Source organism: Dermacentor andersoni, chromosome 8, assembly GCF_023375885.2.
Source record: "Dermacentor andersoni chromosome 8, qqDerAnde1_hic_scaffold, whole genome shotgun sequence".
NCBI lineage: Eukaryota > Metazoa > Arthropoda > Arachnida > Ixodida > Ixodidae > Dermacentor > Dermacentor andersoni.
Genome location: NC_092821.1, coordinates 730,941 through 757,294, shown reverse-complemented (window position 1 = coordinate 757,294; position 26,354 = coordinate 730,941). Strand labels below are relative to the sequence as shown.

General features: G+C 47.9%; 1 protein-coding gene and 1 long non-coding RNA gene across 5 annotated transcripts in view; one reads left to right on the top strand and one right to left on the bottom strand.

Annotated features, from left to right (window-relative positions):
• Positions 1-16: 16 nt before the first annotated feature.
• Positions 17-2,623, top strand: LOC140219761 (uncharacterized). Of its 3 annotated transcripts, XR_011895926.1 has the most exons (4): positions 17-109; positions 241-490; positions 1,257-2,174; positions 2,243-2,623. It is a non-coding gene; the product is annotated as an uncharacterized lncRNA (long non-coding RNA). The 3 variants fall into 3 exon arrangements; XR_011895927.1 differs by lacking the exon at positions 241-490 and having other exon boundaries at positions 28-109; XR_011895925.1 differs by lacking the exons at positions 17-109; positions 241-490 and having other exon boundaries at positions 853-2,174.
• An 11,142-nt stretch (positions 2,624-13,765) lies between these two features.
• LOC126526693 (nuclear distribution protein nudE-like 1) overlaps positions 13,766-26,354 on the bottom strand; it is a 463,503-nt gene continuing 450,914 nt past the window's right edge. For both annotated transcript variants that reach the window (XM_050174552.3, XM_050174554.3), the window contains exon 10: positions 13,766-14,475. In XM_050174552.3, the coding sequence (XP_050030509.1) occupies positions 14,412-14,475 (64 nt within the window). In that variant the 3' untranslated portion in view covers positions 13,766-14,411. The remainder of the gene's footprint in view (positions 14,476-26,354) is intronic.

Here is a 26,354-nt window from a genome sequence, read left to right as displayed (position 1 = left end):
GTACAGTTTAGGTTTGACTTGCGATCGCGCGTCGACATCGGACGCTATGGCACACTCGTGCCTTCTGTGCCACCGAAGCCCCGAAGTGCCCAGGCATATACCTTCACATGTAAGTAAACGAATGTATCTCCTTGTTGAGAATATCACGCGAGTAGGCAGCTCTTGTGGGGCATCACAATCGTTTGAGAAGCGTCACAGTAGAGCATTTTTCTGCATGCGGAGCGGCGTTTTTATTTGCAGGTTTCCCTTCAGTAGGAAATTGCTGGACAGGCGGACCAGCGCACCGGAATTGTACTGGCGAAGCCATAAGCAACTCAAAGAATCTGTTTAATTGTTGCACTTTGAACAAACATGCTTCTACAAAGGCCACAGCAGAAAAACAGCCTGATGCCGAGTATTTCTGTGCCACGAAGTAATGAAGAGGCGAGTGCCTAATGTGGACGAAACCGAGTGCATCGAGACTTTGAACGACAGAAAGCTGAGCTAGTTGGTAAGGATTCATTATGCAAAACAGAGGTGAGGTGTGCAGACAGGACACAAGAGTAGAGAAGTGGGCGGCGCTCGTGTTGTTTGCTTGTAAATACTATATATTCTTTTGTCCTGTCTGCACGCCTCACCTCCGTTTTGCATAACGAGTGTATCAACCTACATATTAATAGCGTAGGCGTTTTATTAACTGTGCAATATTTTCAACACTTCCTTGCATGCCATTTCATGTGGAATATCTTTTTTGGTCACAAATTTGTGCAGCGAATCTATTTGCATGATCGACTTCGGGCCTGTAAGTCCGTTCACTTGCACTTGATGCTGAGTCTTTTACATGTATCCATAAACTGCAGATATGCACATCAGATCCCTGCGAGCATTTTCAAAATTCAGTTATTTTAGACAACAGGCACATATGCAATATTGACATAATCTCAAGTACCACTAAGCAGCTGGGACACATTTTTGTTGACCATACTCGCAGGTAAAATAAGTAGATTATGTGGACAGCTCCAGCTCATTTTCCTTAAATCAGTGTGTACAAGGGGTATGCAAAAATAATTTTTTTCTCGCGCACCGATTCTTTTGCTGTATAAGCAAGAGAACCCACCACGTTAGTGTAACGTATCTTGTACATCACACTAATAAGTGCTTTAATTTACCAAGTGAGATGAGTTACTTTTATGGATCATTCAGTCATATCACACTGCAAGCTGCATTCATCAATCTTCAATTGGATTTCGCATGAAACATGTTTCCCTTTTATGCAGATATGCAATGGCAAGCCCTTCCGTGTGTTCCAAAGGTAAAATTTAAGCTCGAAATTAAAGAAGACATTTCTAGTCAGAAACAAGCAAAAATGGTGAATGCAGAGTATCAGAAGCCCAAGGTACAGAAATTATGAGAAGTGTCGAATGATTTTAAGGAAAGAATGGTATTTGAAGATGCAAGATTCTTTAGTGGAAATCAAGCAAGTCAGTATAGGTAGAATACTCTGAGAAATTATGCGAATAATGCGATAGCACACAATGGGCCAGGAAATGCGTTGTTTTTCTGAAAAACTAAAGCTGATGACTGTCATATCATGAGCCACTTTAGCATCATGAGACTGCTGTTTGATAAATTCAGAAACAAACCAAAAAGCAAGCCATGCAAGAATAAAAAAAACTATTTAATGATGCTCTCTCCACACTGGGATAAATAATAAGAAACGGATCACGTCTAATGTGGACATATCAGACACCTTGTGAAACACTAAAGGAAAAATTCAGTTTCGAGCTATGGCACTTGCCGCATAGATGTGGGGGCCTTGCACCAATAGTAATAGTTACCACTGCATCTAGAAATTTAAAGCATTCATGCAGACAAGGATGACTCTTTATATTTTTGGCTACCACTTCAAATGCCTCCACTAAGTGTTACAATGCTGCACGTAGCCATACTAAGGATCTCACAGCAACACTTGCAGGTAAACAGCAAAAGCAGTCAAAGTGCTGGTGTATTCTGGACACTGCCTTTGAAAACTTTTAGGCAAGAACAGTGCAAGAAACAGACATAAGAACTGCATTTATTTCTATTATTCCCCATTTGAATGGCCTTTTCTTTTTCCTTCGACAATGCCTTCGCCTAGCCACAGCAGCTCCCTCATACAGACTCCGCAAGCCAAGAGGCCGTGGAGGCAAATGCAGGTAAGAGGCAAGAAGCAATAGCACTGGTATCGACATTCATCTAATTTCTTTCTTTTTCTTTCGTTTAGACAGCCAGCACACCTCGAACAGCCACCTTGACTGCGGGTGTGTCACCCTAGTCGCCAAGGAAACATTTGAGGGAAAGCGACAGGCAATGTGAACAGCCACTTCTCCATGTAAACGATACTCTTTCTCTCGGATGACTCCTACGTTCGCCACGCCAGCACACTTGTGCACAAAGATGCCGCGGAGGCACGTGCAGGTCAGAGGCAAGAAGCAGTGGCACTGGTGTCGACATTCGCCCAATTTCTTTTTCTTACACTGAGGCAGCCAGCACACCTCGAACAGCCACCTTAACTGCGGGTGTGTTAGTAGATTCCTGTTGTACATATGCTCATAATAAACTTCAGTAAACTTGAACTTGATAATAAACTTGAAGGCAAATGGGACATTGATGCATTGTCTTTTTGAACATTTATTGTACACATACAATATATGTTATACTTTGCAGTGCTACAGAACGTATTTTGAAGCTTCCCCCTATATTTTGCACCTTTAATTACGTATGTGTTGTGTGCCCCTCAATTCAGTTCATGTTGTAGCAGATGTTTTGTCTGTGTATCGCACATTGGCTTAAGCTCGTGATATCCACATACTTCTCTCACATATACAAAATAAAGTTCTATGTAGTCCTCAGTGTTACAACAAAAAATGAAAGTAAACAATCCAATCGTGGAATTGTGTTTATTACAGTCATTCCTATGACAGTTACTGACAAGTTGACAACTTGAACTGGTCAATCCGTCCATAGCCTCCTCTATTTTTCAAAAATAAAGGAGGCTATGATCTATCATGGCAAGGAATTGTATGTATACATAAAAAAGGGGGGGGGGGTATGTGTGTGTTTGTAGTGGGGGTGTAAGATTTGGCGGTCGTAGCTGTAGAGATGAACTTGGGACGACAGGGCTAGATGAGCAGGATTTAATTGCAGGATTAACATTTAAAACAGGACATACATTGGCAGACTTGGGCGACTCCCATATGGAGCCCGCAAAACTAACATACAGCAAACAGTTTACGAGCACACAGCTCACTAGTTCATCTCGAGCATGACAGAGCACTCAGCTCCCGACAACGATCACGACACGAGCACTCCTAGCAGCCGGCAAACGCTGCTTATAAGCTCTCCGCTTGACGTCATAGTTCGACATCATCGTTCGGACGAGGACGGAGCAGGAATGGAGGGTGAGGTGTGCCGGCTTGGAGGATGAGGTGGGTCGCAGCAGGAATGGTCGGGAAGGTTCGTCCAAGCATTGTAAACTTGTCGCCGCCCCGCACTATCGTTTATCGCCCAAACACACGCAAACACACAGGTGCAAAGGAGTGAAGCCGACGACAGAGGCGAGTCGTTCCGGGAAGCTCGGAGACATCCTGAGTAGCTCGTTGTCCCGCCGCGGCTTGCTCATGCGTAGCGAAATCAGGTTCGCGCCGGGAGCCTCGGGTACAATAGTTCGTCAGTCGAACCCGTGTCGTCACAACGGAGATGGGGCTCGTGGAACTGCTTTGTCCCGGGTGGTGCGGCCAAGTACCAATTTCCGGAGTTGATCACGCGCCTCGTGGCTGTCGGCTCTTCGCAGTTCTCCGAACCGGTGGGCTTGAAACACGTGCAGCGGGCTGAAAGCTGGCACGTTGCCACCCCGTATGGCCATTCTTTACAGCTCCTCCATGGCCCGGAAAATCTCGCCTGACCAGTGCAGGCAACCGCTGGGCAGGAAGAGAATGGCTGGCGAGCAAGACGATGGCTTTGCTCTCTGCAACCCCTGCGTACTTGGAATGCCTTCAACCATCTTACAACAACTGGCACAGAAGAGTCGACCCGGCAACACAATACCGCTCAGCGTTCAAACGCCCGGAATTAGCTGCTAACCAACCAGGCCTCCTATCACAATTTCCATGCAAGTCACTCAACTGGGAATCCCAAATTTTGCCCCAAAATTTCGTGCTGCCAAAGCGAGCGTTCACGTTCCTCCTGAGTCCGACCAAACCCGACCGTCGCGCTGCACAAGAGTAAAGGTTTACGCAGAATTAAACCGAAGCCTTTCAAACACCAATACTCAATCATAACTTCAGCAGCATAACTTCGCGAACAGCCTGTTCCTACCCTATCACAGTGGCGTACTTATCTCATGTACTGCTGCCACTGAACCGTCTGGCCAACTCCACAGGTACGTCATCACAGACGCGCTAAGTTTGAGGTCCCTATTCCGAACACGTGCTTGCATCATACAAAGTTTTCATCACGCTGACTCACATTTGTTCCTTTAGTCCACACAGGACACGTTCCTTAAATAAACGACCAAATTTGCGTAACTTACGCAACACAGAGGAACCTTCGAACAAATGTGTCTTCTACTAAGTAGCTCTTCGCACGCGTACTAGAGAAGTCAGAATACGGCTGCCTTCAACACACACGAGCAACCCAGACATAAATCTGCTTCTTTCCGTCCACACAGGACACGCGCTAATGGACTTAAGAGCTCTTCTCAGTGCAAGTTACGCACTTACTGAAAATCTACGCGCTTAACCTTAGAAAATTCAAAAACACTTAAAAAGAAAGAAGGTTAAATAACACACACGCGCGTTACGATAGGCCTCTCAACGATAACCTTGACCTTCAGGTTACTCACGCATACACAAAAAAAAGAAAGCCTATATACTTATTAATGAACACCTCGCGAGACTACAGGTTTACTTTAAACGCGTCTTTCAAATCTCGAGCTTCTCAAACAAAACATAAACAGAGCTCATACCTTACATATTGAAAGAAATCCTAGTCTCAAATCGCGAAAATTTGCAAATGTTCAAAAAATAAAACAAAACAACACGTTTTCCTGCTACGGAAGCTCTCCTGGCCTCCCGTTCCCGATTGCTTACGACTGACTCATACTTTCAGCCGAACCCGAGATGGTCGCGGTATAAAAGCTACTCTGGCTATGGAGGAACAACAAAAGGGCTGACTCACTATCAGCTCCCCCAAGACTTTACGGTCTCCTGCCAATTTGCGTCCTCGCGCCCCGCTTTCAACATGACCTCGACTGACCGCGTCGCTACTCCCAACCTGGTCTCGTCTTGCCACCTTGCGCTTCTTTGTACTGCACGCTGAGCTTCGAAGAGAACGACGGAACGACGAGGAATTTGACTGCCCCGTGCCCTTTGTCCGCGTCCGTGCAGAACAAGCTTCTCGGTCTCCCTTTGACCGGTGGCTCGAACGTTTTCGATGCGTCAACATCGTCAGTGACGACCGCACCTTTTTCCTCGCGCCCTGCCCTCTTGGGTCTCTCGCCATCTTTGGCGGCGCTACATTAGTTACCGTCTTTCGGTCTTTACCGCGCTTCTTTTTACGGCGCCTTCTCTTCACACTCCCTTTCATGTCGCCTTCTCGTGCCTCGTGCTGGCCGGTACGCATTTCGTCGGCCCGGATCGGTCTCTTACCCGCACAGTCTGAGTGATTTACATTTAAATCTACTCTCACTTTGCCTCGACTGGCGGACAGCTCAACCGACTCTGGAACAATGCAGCAGGCTTTACTCGAGTTAGACAACTCGCACTCTTGCGAACTGCCCTCTACTACATTGCCCAGCTCACGCTGTGCATCTGCACACAGCCCGTCGGTATCGATCGCTGTCTCACGCGCACAGTCCGAATGATTAACAACTGAATCATCCCTATCTAGGCTATCTAGACTGGCGGAGAGCCGCACCGATCCCTGAACAATGCAGTTGTTCTCTCGTGAGCTACGGAGCTCGCCACCCCGAGAACTACTCTCAACTGCATCGTCCAGCTGGCACATTACTTCTGCACGCAGATCTGACTCGACATGGGTGCTCGCGTCTGTCAAGTCCGTAGTATTCTGTACCTCGCTAACGACCTCGCTACCATGAGATGCGACGCACACGCGCGGTAACTGCGCCAATTTGTTCGTAGCTGGCCTAGCTGTCTCTACAGTCATCTGTTGGCACAGCACCTCGTCGCTCTCACTCTGGCCTTTAACGGCCTCTGCTGCCACTAAGGCTTCGTTAGCTGCTAGCACTTCGAGTTCACTTGTGAACGTGCTGCTACTCTCACAGGTACTACTACTTTCCTTGGCTTTTGAACAAAATCTGCTATTTACTTCCTGCCACTTTCGCTGCGTCCAGCTTACAGATTTCTCCAGCCGCTGTTGACTTCGCTCGATTGACTGCTCAATACCTTGAATCTCTTTGTTCAATGCATCAATGTACCGCCTCGTTACTTCTGTTAGGCCTTCTTCCTGTGTAATGCTTTTCAGTTCCTGCCTAGCTTTTTCCTGTTCTTGCTCAAATTCTTTCTGTTCTTGCCTAATTGCTTCCTGTTCTCGTTTCTTACTTAGAATTCGTTTGCCCATTTGCTCTATGAATTTCAAATCATTCTCACTTTCGAGAATTGTCTTACGAATTTCTGATTCCGTCAAGTCCTCCTCTACGTTTACCTCGATCTCCTCACACAACCACAACAGGTCAGCTCTCGTCAAACACATTAGGACCATGGTCGCTACTTTAAGCTTTGGCTCTGCTGTCACACAATACTTGTTGCGATACCCACGCAAATCAAAACACAAGTAAAAGATCCCAGCGAATCAAATCAAAAACACAGAGAACTTGAAGCCTGGTAAATCTTACAACCAAAACCAAACGCTCACCCACTGAAGCAGCACCATATCACCAGTCCTTCCCCGCCGTATCCAGTCAGTTGCAAGAGGTGGTCAATCTCAAGTCGCCTCCAACTTGATCAGGATGCCGGTCGGTCACCATGTGCCAACGTCCGTCAGCTGCCGTTGCTGTCTCCGAGTCGTAGGCCGATCTACGAGCCGCAGGCCGATCCCACCGCTGCCACCAGTTGTAAGATTTGGCGGTCGTAGCTGTAGAGATGAACTTGGGACGACAGGGCTAGATGAGCAGGATTTAATTGCCGGATTAACATTTAAAACAGGACATACATTGGCAGACTTGGGCGACTCCCATATGGAGCCCGCAAAACTAACATACAGCAAACAGTTTACGAGCACACAGCTCACTAGTTCATTTCGAGCATGACAGAGCACTCAGCTCCCGACAACGATCACGACACGAGCACTCCTAGCAGCCGGCAAACGCTGCTTATAAGCTCTCCGCTTGACGTCATAGTTCGACATCATCGTTCGGACGAGGACGGAGCAGGAATGGAGGGTGAGGTGTGCCGGCTTGGAGGATGAGGTGGGTCGGAGCAGGAATGGTCGGGAAGATTCGTCCAAGCATTGTAAACTTGTCGCCGCCCCGCACTATCGTTTGCGAAGGAGTGAAGCCGACGACAGAGGCGAGTCGTTCCGGGAAGCTCGGAGACATCCTGAGTAGCTCGTTGTCCCGCCGCGGCTTGCTCATGCGTAGCGAAATCAGGTTCGCGCCGGGAGCCTCGGGTACAATAGTTCGTCAGTCGAACCCGTTTCGTCACAACGGAGATGGGGCTCGTGGAACTGCTTTGTCCCGGGTGGTGCGGCCAAGTACCAATTTCCGGAGTTGATCACGCGCCTCGTGGCTGTCGGCTCTTCGCAGTTCTCCGAACCGGTGGGCTTGAAACACGTGCAGCGGGCTGAAAGCTGGCACGTTGCCACCCCGTATGGCCATTCTTAACAGGGGGTATAACAGGATTAGGGCGGTACGAAAAAAATGTACGAACACCGTCCTCTAGACCCATTCCGTTAAGGTACCGTAACAAAGCGCATTAATATGATGAAGTTCATACAACCAACTCTGATATTACTACACACGCCAGGCGACGCGAGCTACATTTGCCATGACGCATTCGCGACTGCACCGGATGCCCTCCATATTATTCTCATTAATCGTGCTAACTGCACCGAGGCAAAAGAAAGATCATGGGCGCAGGTGCCTTTAAAGTATCTCGACCTTGCGAGGCACTGCTGCGCGTGCCAGGGGAGCTGTCCGTGCGAACACTCCCTGGCACACACCTGCCTCGGCGGCCCCAACCTACGTACCGTTCTGCTTCGAGCTTTGATCCCCCCACTGTCCCTTGGGTGCCCTGGAGTTCCTGTGCCGCCTGCTTTATTAAAATCTCAGGTGCTCTCCTGAGACTTCCGTTTGTCGGCTACATGTGCCTTATAGCTGGATCAGTACTTATAATAATAAAGAAACCCGATCTATCGTCGCTACGATAGATCGCGAAAGCGGCTTTTGCAACAAACCGCGCCCGTGCGAAGAGAATTACGGAACGCCAACGAAGAATCTGACCACAGCTTCGAGCTCGTAACCTCGTCGAGTACGTGACACTCCTGCAACAGGCATGACCGCTGAAAACCGCATACCGCCGGAAACTTCAACAGGATCATCCCTCGGTTGCATAACTGCCACCTGTACGGCCAACATGGACCACACCCACACCGTCCCGCAACATAGAATAAAGAACCAACTTATAAAGCCCAAACACACGGCTGCACGCACACATCACGACACTACTAGCGAGGCGCCATGCTGCTACGGTTGCCGGATTAAAACTTACTACTGTCACCAAGTCTAGCAAGCGTCTCAGGAGCTGGCAACCTCGGCGCGTAGCAACATGGCGGCGCTCTTGCGGTTCCCGATTTCAATGCATGGGCCCTATGGGTAGCTTGTCCTCTAGAGTAAGTATAGTAACTCTATGGGGGGAGGTGACGCCAGCGCCGGCATATCCGCCGAGAAAGCGCGATCCTCTCGTTCATGCGCTGCCGCAAAAGCCGCGGTGGCGCTGCGGTCAGCTTCGCGATGCAGTCGCGGTTGCGCGCGTGTGCAGGTTCCCGCGGTGTCTGGCCGGCGCGACAGCGTTCCTGTTTCTTCGCGGCTGCCAAAGTGTTCTCTCGTTTATGGCAATATGTGTTTCGCTGCTGGCATGTTAATGTGAGTGCCGGAATTCGCCGAACAGATGAATTCCAACGCAAAAAACGCGAGTCCGGCTATGTGTCGTCGAGGCAGCAGGGAGGGTCCTCTAAGTTGCATATTTCTTCAAGGTCGAACGTCTTTATTATGCGAAGCATATTACTAGAGCTCAACCCAGCTCCTCAGGCGCGGCGGTGTCGCCTTCAATACCACGTGACACCGTGACGTCACGACAGAGGAGAAACGGCGCTCCAACTCGCGCCGTCGCGGCGGTATATAAGCAGCTGCGCTTTTTCTAGGTGGCTTTGGCTCAACTCTTGCAAGATGGGCTGGGTGGGAATCGAACCAGGGTCTCCGGACTGTGAGACGGAGACGCTACCACTGAGCCACGAGTACGATGCTTCGAAGCGGTGCAAAAACGCCTCTAGTGAATGCGGTGTTGCCTTTGAAACTAGCTGTTTCTAAGGCTCAGGCGTGCGTCGCTTGCTCAGGCGCACATTTCGCTGCCGCGCCGAACGCTGCGTTGCTCGACGCTCACCGCGTCCAATGCGGGGCGCGTAGTCGCTGCGCCGTAGCCCATTGTCTTACACCCCTTGGCGGGTCGACGGGAACGCTGTCGCGTTCCACTCTTGAAGGCGAAGCAGAGTAACGCATGAGTTGTTTCTTCTACTAGCCGAACCAAATATAGCCAAGCAACAGCAGTTCACCAGGCTAAACAGTGGTTCAACAACTAAAATAAAGGCTAGTATGCTTCGCATCCTGGGCTTAACCTTAGCTAGCCACAGCCATTCTTTTATTTAGTAGAAAGTGATATCCTTGCCTCCCCATTTCTTAGTGGGTGTTCAATGTTTAATGTTTTTCTTTCAAATTACACAGAAGCATGTGTAAATGTGATATCTTGTATTTTGAAGTACCCTGAATGTATGATGTGCAGTGCTTTGCTATTACTACGATGTGCAATAAATTTTTGCTATGCTTTGTATTACCTGTTCTGAACCCCATTCACATTTTGAGGAGTAAGCTGACGCTTCATATTACTGAAACTTAAGGAGTTTTGGAAGGCACCGGCCAAAGAACAGCCAACCTGTCTTTCTCTCATTTAATACCCCTTTTAATTTCCTTTTTACGTATTTCTTTATGCCCTGAGGCAATAAACGTTATTAAAAAAATGCAATCGCACGTACCCGAAATATATTTCAATCCTAATTCTTTTGGTCTGTCTCCTACTGTCGTCATGTACTATCTTGACCACACGGGACTCATTCGGGCCCTTCAATTCCTGAAACTGAAAGGATTCGCGAATAACGCTTTAGATATGCCGATGTGTTACGCAGCAGATGTATTGCAGAGGCAACCACTCGATTTTAATGGTTTTGTTTGTGGGGTTTCACGTGCCAAAGTGACTCAGGCTATGAGAGATGCCGTAGTGGAGGCATGAAGGACTCTAGAAATTTCGACCACCTGGGGTTCTTTGACGTGTACTAACATCGCACAGCAAATGGGCGCCTTGTTTTTCGCCTCGGAAAGCGGCCGCCGCGGCCGGGATGCCATCCCTCATCCTTGGGCACAACAATCGGGGCCCTAACCACTGCACCACCACGGCGTAAAATTGCATTCTGTCAGCCGTAGTCACGTTCGACTAGCGTTTAATGAGCTAAACCATTGCTTGCAACAACATCACTGAAAGGCCGACGCGTTGCGTGCACGGCAGGCCTGCGTCCTTGCGTATGCTCAAAGCCAGCGGCGCGTACATGCATCGCATTACGGCCAATAGCGCCACCTACGCCCGGCTTGAAATGGAGGAGTGGCTTCCATCCGCCGTTGGCGTCACCTCTCCCTTCTAGCCACCATAACTATAGAACGTCTAACGGAGGGTACCTCGAGCCATTCTTTGTTAACGAACCTGGGCGGATTGACACACATTACTATTACACATCTTGTCACTATACTAATTAACATACTGGTGATTTTCAGATTGTTTTCCCTATAGTATGCTGTTTTGGGCCTTCAGCTGTTGCTCTTCTTTATGTTTCACTGTTATTTCTATTCTTCTAATTTTTTGCTCTATACGAGGCTAGTCAAATGCTTTAACATATGAGAACCCTGGTTTTACTTTATTGTCTCATAACGTCTTCTGTGTTATTTTACTGGAGACAGCGCAGAATTGCTGATCACCCAAGTGAAGTTTATCTTGGTTTTTGAGATAACTGTTCCTTTTTCAGCATTGCTTTTACTGTCTCATTCTATTGATCTTTTATTGAGCGTATGCTTAGCTACTATGCTTATGCGACATTTTTGTGTTGGTTTTAGCGATATGTGCTCATTCAGTCTTTTAGAAGTAAAGGCACAGAGTTGTATCTTTAGTGTCCACTTTACAAGAGACAGAGGCAGTCTTTCGTTACAGGCTCCCATTTAATTTGCCTGAAGTGTCTGGGGGCTAGAATATTATTGAATTATTTGATTGACTTGAATTGAGTTACAGATTATTGAATATGCACTTGCCAAAAGATCCTGGCAGCAATAAAAGATTTCACATTAAAGATGCTGGTGGTAACAAGTTTGGACTTTTCTAAGCTTAGTGATAGTGCACGTAGCAAGTCTCACCATATACTGGGTGTCCCAGCTATTGTTAGGCAAGCAGTCAAAAGAATAAAAAAGAATGTTCAGCTAGATGCAATTAAAAGGCCAGAGTGTTAAGTCATGCCCCGACTAGATCATATTTTGCACCATTCTTTTTTTAACAGCATGGCTAAGGTTAGCCAAGACAGCTATACACATTACAAAGGGTGTCCAGTGGGCACCAGGGCGGATATTCATTGCACAAACGACGTCCAATTGACGTCGGTGTGGATACCTATTGAATGTTGCGGCTACAACCAGACATAGTACAAAGGGCCCATCTTTCTGATGTCATTTGAATATATGAATATCTATCTATTTAGATGTAGTAAATATTTAACAGATGTCTATTAGATGTTACATATATCCAGTCTGGTTGCCCTCATAATGTAGAACTTGCATGTTCGAGATGCATTTCCGGTGACCCAATTTGCAAGTGCACACATTTTTTGGACCAGTCTGGATATCCAGTGGACGTGCTGAATGTTTACGTGTACCATATTATGCACAACTAGTGGATGTAACTGGCTACTTGAGCTGTTCCGTCTACCTGCACATGCACTTCTTATGGGTATTTGCCTTTACTGTGCAACTTAATAGATCGCATGAGATCACTTAATTGGCATGTGAAAATAAAAAATACCGACAAATGGAGGCCTCGGGACAGATAATGAAGCGGCCATATGCGTAGGAAGCACCAGAGAGCCCAGGAAAGAAGAACGGGACTGCTTTTTCAATTTGTGTTGTTCCGATGGTGCCTAGCACTGCCGCATTCGCCAGAGGTGATGGTCACGGCATTCTTTGCGCATGCGTTTGATGGAGTGCTATTCTTATCATGTGCATGCTTAATTTTGCATAAAAGAAGTGGACAAGCAATAAAGTTGTTAGGTGGACACTTGGTTATGTCTATTTCTTGTTGCCCCCCTGTGTCCAGTCTTATTTTCTGTGCCTTTTAAGAGAGTCTCGCAGCACGGTACACAAAGGGTTGACTGCTATACCACATATGTACAAAAGTAGAGTAGCTGCAACACGTTTATAGGATACCAATTACCTATGGAAGTGAATACACAGGACAGTTGGTCAGGTGGGTGCATAAATGACAGGATGCACAAGCGTGGCAATATAGTTTCCGGAGGCACACGCACCGATCTACCGTTACATTGTATACAATTTATGCATTTGCACTCCCCTCTTCAGTAATGTTTTCATGGTAGGGAAAACTAAGATGGAATAACAAATAGAAGCTTCTGCTACCTACAAATTCTTGACCCATACAAGTATGAGTGTGCCATCTGTGTTCTCGACAAGAACTACAGTTTCTAAACATAGTCTTTAGTAAGCATGGTTACCTGGAAGCGATCTGCAGTGCTGTCAGGCACACTCCATTTGGCCTCGGAGGACACTGCTTCCACGAAGTAAAGTCGGTTGCTATAGTCCAGCAGCCTACCTGTTTTTCGGGTTTTCATCTGGTCTGCTGGCATTCCACCATTCGCCATGTACCAACTCAACCAAGAAGCCATTCTTATGAACGTCCTTGCGCTGTGTCTTCAGAGTAAGCTGCTTGAGAAATGTACGTTAAACGTCCATTGTAGTTGCCATTAGCACCTGGCTACAAAATCATAGTTAGAAAATTGTACTAGGGCGGTTTGGGCTAGTTGGTAATTTCGTGATAAAAACGATGTATGTTGTTTCTCGCAGTCCTTGTCCTTCGCGCTGTACGTCATTGAAAATTGTACTGGAGTGTTATTGAAGTACACTGGCCATTTGAGTGTAGGGGCTGTCCACTTTCTGATTAAGGTAAAGTGTCGAGAGGAAAAACATTCTAGAATATGTGGGGTTTGGATCACTGCACACTGTTTGAAGCAAGAAAAACCTTGTCATAGCAAATATATAAGTACCAATTTTTATTCATTTTTATTACTTTTCATGCGTTAATATATGTGACATGCACTAGAAAATGAACGGAGTTGAGAGTTGTTTGCTCTTGTACTTTGGTGCAGAAGTAAGCGCCAGTTAACTGCCAGTGCATGCAAAGGAGAGGGCACGCAATGTGGATTCAGTGGCCGTTTATTGTCGTCAGTACATCACAAATTCAAATGCTCAAAACACTCAGTGCTAAGACCACTTAGCACATACTATATAAATACTTCATCATAATGCACCTGTACGTAACAAGCCCCATTTACCCTAGGGCAAAAATGAACAATAAAACGTGCTGGGTATAGGGTCCATTCAGACTTTTTTCGGCCACAGATAGACACGAGCTTTCAGATTTACAAAAAAAGGAAGAGGCGCGCCTTCTGTAAAAAATACTGTGCGAGTAGTCAAACATATCCTGCAAAGACTGCAAATTGCCACTGTGTACATTATTTACTCGTTATGCACTGGTTTAATCTCCTGCTAGCATTTTTAATGATGCACCTGATCAGTAAAGCACAATGAGTTTGAAACATAAATAAAATATGCTACTTTGCAGTGATGTTGCGTTACAGGGGGCGCCACAGCCCATAAATCGAGGTGCAGTTTGGAATGAAAGCTTTCTGCAACATGAAAACAGCTGCTCTGCCGGAAAAACCAGCTAGTTCTGTGCAACCCTCAAAAGTGCTTTTTATTTCCATGCGAGGAGCAGAGCTGCACAAAATGTGTCCTCTCGCCACTCCTCTGTCCCTTGCCCTGCATGTCGGCTGCAAGCTGGCTAGAATGCAAGTGGCACAAATTCTTGTGGACTGGACAATGCCCGCTGCTTTAAGTGGGCCCTCCTGGAAGAAAGCAATGCAGAGGTGGCCATTCTCACTGGTTGCAGGAATGCTCAGCACCATTCACATTGTTAGAAAAGTATTGCAAGGATTTTAAAGGGACAATAAAGGGAAATATTAGGTCAATCTAGATTAAATTTCTTCAATAACAATTTCATCCTTCATAGCGAGAACAGAGCTTTTATAAGCTAGAAAATTATGGAAATAGAAAAATTGGAGTGGCAACACGTGTTGTGGACAATGGTGCCTCCCATGCGACGTCAGCACAGCTGACTCACAGAGAGTGGCATAAAGGTAGGCCCAACGGCCAGTGGAGATTACATCAAGTTGTCCATGTTGGTGCAGGCCGTTCAAATCGAGAAGAGGCAGCCGAATCTTTGGTGGTAACACAACAAAGTGATATATTTGTTATGCAAAAAAGAAGTGAGGCGTGCAGACAGGACACAAGAGTAGAGAAGTGGACAACACGAACGTCAACTATCAACTGAAGGGAGCACTGAGGCGACAAAAAAGAAAGCAGACACAAAACTCATCTGCGCATGCTCAGGAATGGTAACACCACGTGTCAGTCGGGTACACGTGTCGGTCTACGTGAGAGATAGCTGTTAGGCACTTAATCTCTTCCTTATGTAAAGTAATTGAAGGCTGACTCACGCACGCACTTCCACCATTATAGATATGCCATGCCTCTACCATAAGACGCGTATCTTCATTCTTATGCCTGTACAATATCGCGCATTCATCTAACTCTGGCGTGCAGTTACAACCTCGGCAATGTAGTGAAAGATCGATCCACCGGTTAACAACCTTTTATGTTCCATTAGCCTCTGATTGATACACCGTCCCATTTGCCCTACATAGAACTGGCCACAGATAAGGGGAATTTTATAAACCACACCCATACGACAGTCAGTAAAACGGTTGTTTTCATTGTGCTTCACTGGACAAATATCTGCTCGTTTCTTGCCTTTTACCCGCTCCTTTTTATTCTGTACGGCAGCGCATATCTTACCTAGCTTATTGGAAGCAGTGAAAGCAACATTAACATCATATCTACTTGCAACTTTTTTAAGCCTGCGCGACACTGAATGAATATACGGAATAGCCACTACTCTTTCTTTGCTATTTCTACTTTCTGTAATCACGTCCGTCCCTCTCGAAACCGACTTCTTTAGGCGCTCAGCCACAGTGGCCACTGCTACACTAGGATAACCTGCTTCTAATAGGCGCCGGACCTGTGAATTAAAACTGGTGCTCATTTTGTGCATGCAGGACCTGGTGAGGGAAGACTTCAGACATGACATGGCAATTCCATTTTTTACTACTTTTGAATGCTTGGATTGAAAGTTTAGCAACGGCTTCGAAGATCTTGGGGAGTACTGCCAACAAACATGATTTTGTTCGAAGATCAAGGAAATGTCAAGAAACTGAATTACGCGTCGCTGAAGAAATTCCTTGGTAAACTTTAATCCTCCCCCATAAAGTTTAAATTGCTCACTTACTGAGGTAGCAGCGGAATCGAATTCTTCCCTATTGCAGAAAATCAGGTAATCATCAACGTAACAAAATATCTTGATAACGCTATCACCTAAGGCTTTCTCTAAGCGGTTGTCAACCTTACTCAGGTAAATGTTGCTATAGGGGCAACCTTTGAGCCAATACAAATGCCTGATTTCTGCAGAAAAACGCCATCTCTCCACCCAATCAGTGTCGACTTCAAGTACATTGAAAGAATATGAAAGAAGTACATTGAAAGAATTGAAAGTAAGTGAGCAATTTAAACTTTATGGGGGAGGATTAAAGTTTACCAAGCAATTTCCTCAGCGACGCGTAATTCAGTTTCTTGACATTTCCTTGACCTTCGAACAAAATCATGTTTGTTGGCAGTACTCCCCAAGATCTTCGAAGCCGTTGCTAAACTTTCAATCCAAGCATTCCAACGTAGTAAAAAACGGAAGTGCCATGTCGTGTCTTAAGTTTTCCCTCACCAGATCCTGCATGCACAAAATGAGCGCCAGTTTTAATTCGCAGGTCCGGCGCCTATTAGAAGCAGGTTATCCTAGTGTAGCAGTGGCCACTGTGGCTGAGCGCCTAAAGAAGTCGGTTTCGCGGGGGACGGACGTGATTACAGAAAGCAGTAATAGCAAAAGAAGAGTAGTGGCTATTCCGTATATTCATTCAGTGGCGCACAGGCTTAAAAAAGTTGCAAGTAGATATGATGTTAATGTTGCTTTCACTGCTCCCAATAAGCTAGGTAAGATATGCGCTGCCGTACAGAATAAAAAGGAGCGGGTAAAAGGCAAAAAACGAACAGATATTTGTCCAGTGAAGCACAATAAGAACAACAGTTTTACTGACGTTCGTATGGGTGTGGTTTATAAAATTCCCCTTAGCTGTGGCCAGTTCTACGTAGGGCAAACGGGACGGTGTTTCAATCAGAGGCTAATGGAACATAAAAGATTAGAAGGCGGTGGATCGCCTTCTAATCTTTCGCTACATTGCAGAGATTGTAACTGCACGCCAGAGTTAGATGAATGCGCGATATTGTACAGGCATAAGAATGAAGATACGCATCTTATGGTAGAGGCATGGCATATCTATAATGGTGGAAGTGTGTGCGTGAGTCAGCCTTCGATTACTTTACATAAGGAAGAGATTAAGTGCCTTAACAGCTATCTCTCACGTAGACCAGCACGTGCACCCAACTGACACGTGGTGTTACCATTCCTGAGCATGCGCAGATGAGTTTTGTGTCTTTTTTTTTTTCGCCTCAGTGCTCCTTTCAGTTGATAGTTGGCATTCGTGTTGTCCACTTCTCTACTCTTGTGTCCTGTCTGCACGCCTCACTTCTTTTTTGCATAACGAATCCTTACCAACTAGCTCAGCTTTCTGTCGTCCTAAAAATTATATATTTGCAGGCAAAAAGAGACTTCTAGACGAATAATCTATTAATCTAACTCAACTTAATATGTTCTTTTGTTTCTTAATATTGTTGCAGGAAGAAAGCATGCTCACGAGTGTAGAATAATGTGTATTTGTTTACAAGCAATATACATGGTGCTCAGGCAACGGCCAGAGCCTTCGTCTTCCCCTAGTTCGTGCCACCTCCTTCATTCTCTTCACCATAACATCACCCTCCCGGTGGGGTTAGCTCCATCCCGGTGCAGGTTATAGAGCCGCGCTTAATGTGGGCACATAGGGTTTGAGTCTGGCAACGCGAACAACATTGCTGGTGACTTTGGGAAGCACTGAAGGCTGACCTAATGGTGCGAGCAATGGGGGTCATAACGCTAGAGAACAAGGACAAGAGCGAGACAACAGGACAGGTAATGTATCTAACCAACTAGCCCAAAGAACCATACTTCTAAACTACTGGTGCAATTTTGTTAGTCACATCATACAAGACTGCGAGTCGGCCTAGTTGGAACAAATTCATCTTAAAACTTATTGTGCGCAACAAACAGGGACGAAGAATAGAAGAAACACAAGGACGAGCGCTTTCTTGTGTTTCCTTCCTTGTGAAAGTGCTCGTCCTTGTGTTTCTTCTATTCGTCGTCCCTGGTTGTTGCGCGCAATAAGTTTTAAGATCACATCATACAACTAACGTAAGATCATGTATGGGCCAGAATCACAGGAATGTAGTTTCTCCGACAAGCCGAAGCGCCATGAAGGCGTCCAGAGAAAGACAAGGGAACCAGGTGAAAAATAGTGTTCTGTTACCCTAGTGTGTGTTGAGCCGTTCGATGAGGCCGTTCGTTTGAGGCTTGTACCCGGAAGAAATCTTGTGTTCTATAGAACAGGAGCGGAGCAGATCATCGACGACCTTCGATAGAAAATAGCTGGCCTGATCTGTAATGGCAAGGGGCGTTGTGGTGCAGGATGACGTCATAAAGTAAGAAGTCTGCGACATCTGTAGTGCAGCTGGTTGGCATTGCTCGTATGATGGCATATCTCGTGGCATAATCTGTTGCCACAGCAATCCACTTGTTTCCTATGGCTCTGTAGGCACTTCGAAGAGTTTAGCTGAAGGCTAGCACTGTGAAACATGGAGAGGATGGTCGTGAGGTACTACAGGTGGCTCTCAAATGTCAGTGAAAACACAATCGCATTGTCCAAGTAACAGAGCCATGTTGACCACTTCAAGACGCACAGGACAGAGTCTGTCATGTGCTCGAATGTAGCTGGCGCATTGCATAATCCAAAGGGCATGACCTTGAATTGGCACAGACTGTTCGGTGTGACAAAGGCTATTTTCTTGCAGTCCATCTCATCTACGCTAATCTGCCAATAGCCGGAATGGAGGTCAATTGATGAAACATATTGGGATCCGCGAAGGCAGTCAAGAGCGTCGTCTATGTGAGGCAGTGAATAAACATCCCTTTTTATTACCTTGTTGATGTGATGGTAGTCAACGCAGAAGCACCACGAGTTGTCTTTTTTCTTTACCAAGAAGACCAGTGATGCCCACAGGCTACTGAAAGGATCAATGATGTCCTTGTACATCATCTTTTCAACTTCTTCCTGTATGATGTCCCTTTCTGTTGGGAAGACATAACATGGCTGCCTACGAATGGGGCTGGCATCACAGGTACTGATGTGATGCGTCACAAAAGTTGTCTGGCCAAGAGGATGGTCATCCAAATCAAAGATATCCCTATAAGACGATAAAAGGTGATGAAGAGCTGGTGTTTGCTTGGAAGGTAACATCATCTAACAAATGTCGTCCGCAGACATCGAGGGTGAAGGAGTAGGTGACAAAGGTCCGTTCTTCCAATTCTTCCAAAGGGGTGATCTGCATTATGGCGACACCGTGTGGAAGCACGTGCGTCGAAAATCCAAAATTGAGGATGAGCGTGCGAGTGCTGTTTTCGAAGATCAGGATTATAGTGCTCAGTAGGGCAATACTGCGTGACAAAATCATGTCAGTAAGCGGCAACATGACATACTTGCCATCAGGAATGGGAGAAGAGGGCATCAGAAGGACATTACAGCAGCTTGTGGAGACAGCTTTGCAAACTCAGCAGAACATAAGTGGTGTGAAGCACAGGTTGATGGCGTCGACAGGAAACGGCACATCCAACTGTACACCTGCGGAGCAGTCCCTGTGGCCAGAGTGCTTCGAAAGGAAGCCGAGGCCGAGAATTAGGTCATGTGCACAGTGCTCAAGAACGCTAAATAAAAACATGGTATAATGGCCCCCAATGCTCGCATGTGCTGTGCACATCCCAATAACAGGTGAAGTACTACCATCGGCGACTCGCACAGTGCACGGTGTGGCAGGCGTCAGAAAATTTTTGAGCCCTCAGTGGAATGCAGTGCTCATAACTGAAAGCTGCGCTCCTGTGTCAACTAGAGATGTAACAGGAACACTATAAACTTCGATGTCCAGTAGGTTTCCACGTGTTGGCAGGGTCAAGAGAGGATTTGTGGGCCGGGTTAGAGTCGCAGCTTCACCTCGGGGAGCTTCACCGCCTAGTCTCCAGAAGTCAAGCGACCGGTTGCAGATGGGGACGAAGAGTGGTGAATGATAGGTAAACGGGACCGATGATTCTTGTGGAGATGGGGAGCAGCTAGGCCTTGGCGAAGCACTGTCGGCGTTGACGTTCCTATCAGCGTGTACAGCGAGAAAGTGATTATCTGGCACTTGGCGGGAGTGACTCGGAGACGACCACCGAGGAGGCGACGACCAGCGGCTGCAGCAATGACAGGTGATGTTCCAATACTGGAACAACTAAAGTATATGGGTTTATCATGCGCTTTGCTTCTTCGTTATCAGCTTGGTTATGCCCACTGCAGGGCAAAGGTCTCTCCCATACTTCAACTACTTCGGTCATGGGTTAATTGTGGCCATGTTGCCCCTGCAAACTTCTTAATCTCATCCGCCCCACCTAACTTTCTGCTGCCCCCTGCTACGCTTCCCTTCCCTTGGAATCCAATCGTGGGTGCCACTGGTACTGTATAAATCTCTATAGGCGTGCCTCCTCAGCCACTTGAACTATCTCATCCATATTAGTAACGTATTGCTGGCTTTGTCTCTTAACGCATACATCTGATTCTTGCCTATTCCTAGTTCCTTCTTCACTGCTTTTAGGCTTCCTCCGTTCCTGAGAGAATGTTCAATTCTATCCTTATTATACTTCCTTATGTCAGCTGTCTTACGTTTGTTGATTAACTTGGAAAGTTCTGCAAGTTCTATTCTAGCTATAGGGTTAGAGGCCTTCATACATTGGCGTTTCTTAATCAGATCTTTCATCTCCTGCGATAGCTTACTGGTATCCTGTCTAACGAAATTACCACCGACATCTATTGCACACTCCTTAAATTTGGTAGGTGTTTGTATCGCGGACCGAGCAGAAAGATGAAATACCCAAACTCACTATTTCCTCCTGAACGATTGCTTGTATAAGCAAAATAGAGGGTGCACTGTCCTGGAAGTTGGAACAAACTGGGGCTGGAGCCACACCTCAAGCTCATGGCGAGCAATGTGCGTTATATCTTCCGGTTCCGTCAGCTATACAAACAGCGGCGGGTCTCCGCACGGAGATGTCACAGCAATATTGGGCGATCTGTTGAAAGTTTGAGTGGCGTGGCGGCCCTTTGCTTGTTCAAAGTGCCGACACACCTTTATAACTGCATCAACCGTGGCATATTCCTCACACATCACGAGACTGAAGGCATCGCCTGCAATACCTTTTAGTATGTGATGAATCTTTTCTGCATCAGTCATGTTTTTATCAGCCTTGCAACAGAGGGCTAGCACATCCTGTATTTACATGACAGGATTCTGTTAAAGTCTGAGCGCAGCACGCAAGTTTGAGGATGATTGTTGGCACAGACTGCTAAGGTGTCGATTGTGTTGGTTAATCTGCCATTGTGGCGGCAGGTAGGTGATGCCCGCTGCAAAGTTCCATGATAGTACCTCACAGCTCCACCAAAACATTGCAGGAATAAATCAGGCCCACGAGCGTAAAATTATGTATATTGTCGCAGCCTAGTAGAAGACGGGAAAGCCGGCGTAGAGGACGTATGGAAGCACTTTATCAGAGCAGTCAACGCGACGTCGTTGTCGTCTCTGTTTTTCCACTCGTGCGCTACTTCAGCGTCGTTCTCATCGCCCGGCACATACCCGCGGCGACCATATAGGATGTGGCATTTGCCCCCCCCCCCCCCCCCCCCCCCTTGAAAAAAAAGAGGCATCGTCCCGATGCACCAACGTCCGAAGGCTGTGCACAAACGGCGCCAAGTTGAGGTCATGAGGAAATGTATGGCTTCATACGAAGCACATGCACAACCTCGGGCAGATGCCGCCGGCATTTGGAGCAGTTATGGCTGTCGGGGACAACTTCATAATTAACATCGCTGATGTGGCGCAGAACTGTGTACGGGCCGAAGTATCTTCGCAGGAGCTTTTCAGACAGCCCCCACCGACGAATCGGAGTCCAGACCCACACCTGGTCACCGACGTTGTACGTGACGGGTCTGTGTCGAAAATTGTAGTGTCGGGCATCGTATTCCTGTTGTTCTTTGATTCGCAAACGTGCAAGCTGCCTGGCTTCCTCTGCGCGTTGCGTAAACTCCTCGGCACCAGTCTCGGCGTCACTGCACTCGTGCGGCAGCATTGCGTCCAACATTGTTGTCACTTCGCGTCCGTAAACGAGGTTGAAAGGCGTCACGCGTGTTGTTTCTTGGCGAGCCGTGTTATACGCAAACGTAACATATGGTAAAATCTCGTCCCAGTTCTTGTGGTCGACGTTGATGTACATACTCATCATGTTGGCCAGAGTCTTATTCATACGTTCTGTCAGCCCATTGGTTTGGGGATGATAAGCCGTGGTCTTTCGGTGAGTAGTACCACCTAGTCGCAACACGGTATCCAGAAGCGCAGCCGTGAATGCAGATCCTCTGTCTGTTATAACCACTGCGGGAGTGCCATGCCTGAGGACGACGGCTTCGACAAAAAATCGCGCTGCTTCGGCTGCTGTTCCACGTTGGATAGCACCTGTTTCGGCGTATCGCGTAAGGTAATCTGTGACGACGATTATCCATCTATTTCCGGCAGTAGACAGTGGAAACGAACCTAAAAGGTCCATGCCAATTTGTTCGAACGGCGCTTGCGGTATCTGAACAGGATGCAGCAGTCCAGCTGGCTTGCCGGGTAGGGCTTTGCGGCGCTGGCAATCCAGGCATGTCTGTGTGTAACGTTTCACGATCGACGCAAGTCTCGGCCAATAGTACTTTAGCCTAATTCTTGCCAATGTCCAAGTGTAGCCCAAGTGACCAGCGGTCGGCTCGTTGTGACAGGCATGTAGGACTTCGTCGCGAAGAGATGCAGGAATGACGAGTAGGTAGCTGCTGCCACTAGGTGAAAAGTTCTTTTTATACAGAACGTCGTGGCGTAAGCAGAATGAAGGCAGCCCTCTGGCGAATAACCTCGGCACGCTGCCTGTTCTTCCCTCTAAGTAATCAAAAAGAGGAGCCAGTTCTGCGTCCTCGCGTTGGTGGCGTGAAACGGCGACAGTATCTAGCACGCCTAGAAAAGCCGTGTCATCATCGTCGTGTACTGCAGTCTGAACAGGAGACCGAGAAAGGCAGTCGGCGTCAGTGTGTCGTTTCCCTGATTTGTAGACAACCGTGAAGTCGAACTCTTGGAGATGAAGACTCCAGCGCGCTAGCCGACCAGCTGGATCTTTTAAATTAGTCAGCCAGCAAAGTGCATGATGATCACTGACAACGGTGAAACACCGACCATACAAATATGGCCGAAACTTCAGGACGGCCCACACCAGTGCGAGACATTCTTTTTCTGTAGTGGAGTAGTTTGCCTCCGTCCTTGATAGCGTCCTGCTGGCGTAAGCAATCACTCTTTCGGCGCCGTCCAGCAGCTGTACAAGCACTGCGCCGAGGCCGACATTACTAGCGTCGGTATGAAGAATCGTAGGAGCGTCATCAAAGTGTGCGAGCACGGGAGGCGTCTGCAGCCGTTGCCGTAGATTGTGAAACGCCCGTTGCTGGTCGTCACCCCATACGAAGGGGACATCTCTGGTTAGATTCGTTAATGGCCATGCGATGCGCGAAAAGTCCGCAATAAAGCGTCGGTAGTAGGCGCAAAGGCCCAGAAAATGTTGCACGGCCTTTTTATCTGATGGCGTTGGGAAAGTAGCAACGGCAGAGATTTTATCAGGGTCAGGTCGGACACCTTCACGACTGACAACGTGACCGAGAAATTGAAGTTCTTCAAAGCCAAAATGGCACTTTTCAGGTTTCAAAGTTAGACCAGCTGAGCGTATTGCTTCAAAGACCGTCTTTAGTAGTCTCCGTAAGTGTTCCTCGAACGTGACGGAGAAAACAATCACGTCGTCGAGGTACAAATGACAGGTTTGCCATTTGAGGCCTGAGAGTACCGTGTCCATTAGTCGCTGAAACGTTGCTGGCGCAGAACACAAACCGAAGGGGAGCACCTGAAATTCATAAAGCCTGTTGGGCGTCACAAAAGCGGTCTTCTCACGGTCTCCCTTATCAACTTCTATTTGCCAGTAGCCGCTTTTCAAGTCCATCGACGAAAAGTAATGTGCGTTTCGTAGCCTGTCTAGTGAATCGTCGATACGCGGCAGCGGATAAACGTCTTTCTTTGTGATCTGGTTGAGTTTTCGATAGTCGACGCAGAAGCACAGGCTACCGTCCTTTTTCACCAACACGACAGGCGATGCCCAAGGACTATTATATGGCCGAATAACCCCGTCCTCAAGCATCGTCTTCACTTGCGTTTGTATCGCCTCGCGTTCTTTCGGTGCCACACGATAAGGATTCTGCCGAATTGGTCTGGCGTCGGCTTCGGTAACAATACGGTGCTTAGTGAGCGGCGTCTGGCTGACTTGTGACGTAGATGAAAAGCAGCTCTTAAACTCATCGATGAGCTCAAGAAGGCTGTTACGTTCGACGGGTGACAAGGTGGGACTAAATATCAACCACAGGGGCAGGCATGGCCACGGTGGCCGTCGCGTGCTCCACTGAGAGGCAGTCTTGTATTGAGGTAAATTCGTCGAAGTAAGCAACAGCCGTGCCTCTAACAACGTGTCGACGTTCCCTGGTAAAATTCGTCAGCAGGAGTTCAGCACGTCCGTCGTGTATGTGAATTACGGCCCTGGCGATGGATACGCCTTGACTTAGTACCAGTGCGTCGATGTGTTCAGCGACACCAGTCCCGGTGTTCAAGTTGTCGCAGATAACAGGTACGAGGGAACAGCTTCGTGGCGGAAGCGTGACGTCGTCGTCGGCGATACGTAAGCGGGGTCGCTAGTGCTCCGCGGGGTCGACGTCGTCCGAGCTCGTAGAAAATGTGACGACGAGATCACGGACATTAATCACTGCACCGTACTCTCTCAAGAAATCCATACCCAATATAAGTTCCTTGCAGCACTCAAAGAGAACGACGAGGGTGGCGACGAAGGTTTCACCGGCGATTACTATCCTGGCTGTGCATTTTCCGATCGGCGTCATCAACTGGCCGCCAGCAGTTCTGATGTTGGGCCCGGTCCACGGCGTCTTCACTTTTCTCAACCTGTCGGCCAGCTTTTGACTTATTATCAAAAAATGCGAACCAGTATCGACGAGAGTGGCCACTTGGTGGCCGTCAATGAAAACGACAAGATCGGCGCTGACGGCATCGGTTACAGGGGGTGCGGTTGGAGACGTCGAAGTTTTAGAGTCGTTGGTCGTCGGTGATGGGGGCTCTTGGAAAGCTAGACGATTCGCAACCTCACCCCCGGAGGTCGCTGCTTCTAGTTTCCCCGGCGCGGGCTAGGGGACCTGCCTCTAGAGGCGCCAGAAAAATCGCGACGGGTCGGTGGGGTATAACGAGCCGGAGAAGGCCAACGCGATTGAGGCGTCGCTGAACCTGCCGGCTGAAAGTTTGTAGAATTTTCGTCGCAGGTATGTGCAGCATCAAACACTGGGTAATAGCAGTTGGGAAACCTTGGATACCCGGCTGCGCGGTAGTGGCACGTGCGATAAACATGTCCTGCTTCGCCGAAATGAAAGCACAGCGGCCGGCGGTCAGCGGTGCGCCACAAATCGGTCTCTCGAAGCGGGTAGCCCACAGGGGATTCACCGCCAGACCGAGGCGCAGCGATCGGCTGACGGCAATACGGCATAGCTGGCGGCGGCTGTGACTGGCGAAAATATGGCGTCGGGGGTGGCGGTGCTGGCTGCGTCGTAGTGGTCGACGGTGTCAGCAGCATCGAAGCCGCGGGAGGTGAACGACAGACAGCTTCCGCGTAGGTCAGTCGTCACGGCACAGCCTGCCGGTCGGGGGACGAAAAGGCCTGTCGAACTTCCTCCCGAACGATATCAGCGACAGAAGCCACCGCTGGTGCCATAGGAGAAATCCCGAGCTGCCGGATCTCCTCTCGCACAATCTCCCGGATGACTTCACGCAGAGACGTGCCGTAGCTCTTAGGTAGAACTGAAGCATTCACCGGCGAGTTCGCGCGATCATATTGGCGGTACCGTTGCTTTAGTGCCCGTTCTATAGCTGTAGCCTCCTTGGTGAATTCGACCACTGTCGTCAGTGGGTTCCTCACGAGTCCGGCAAACAGTTCCTCCTTCACTCTGCGCAAGAGATGGCGTAACTTCTTTTCTTCGGCCATCTCAGGGTCTGCTCTGCGGAAAAGGCGGCTCATATCTTCTGCATACATGGCTACGCTCTCCTTTGGTTTTTGAATACGGGATTCGAGTAGGCGCTGCGCAGTGTCTCTTCTGTCGGTACTAGTGAACGTGTCTAGCAGCTGGGTGCGGAAGGCATCCCATGTGGTCAAACTTCTCTCCCGTTCACAAACCACGTCCGCGCACTGTCATGAAGCGCGAAATAGACATTAGACAGCTTT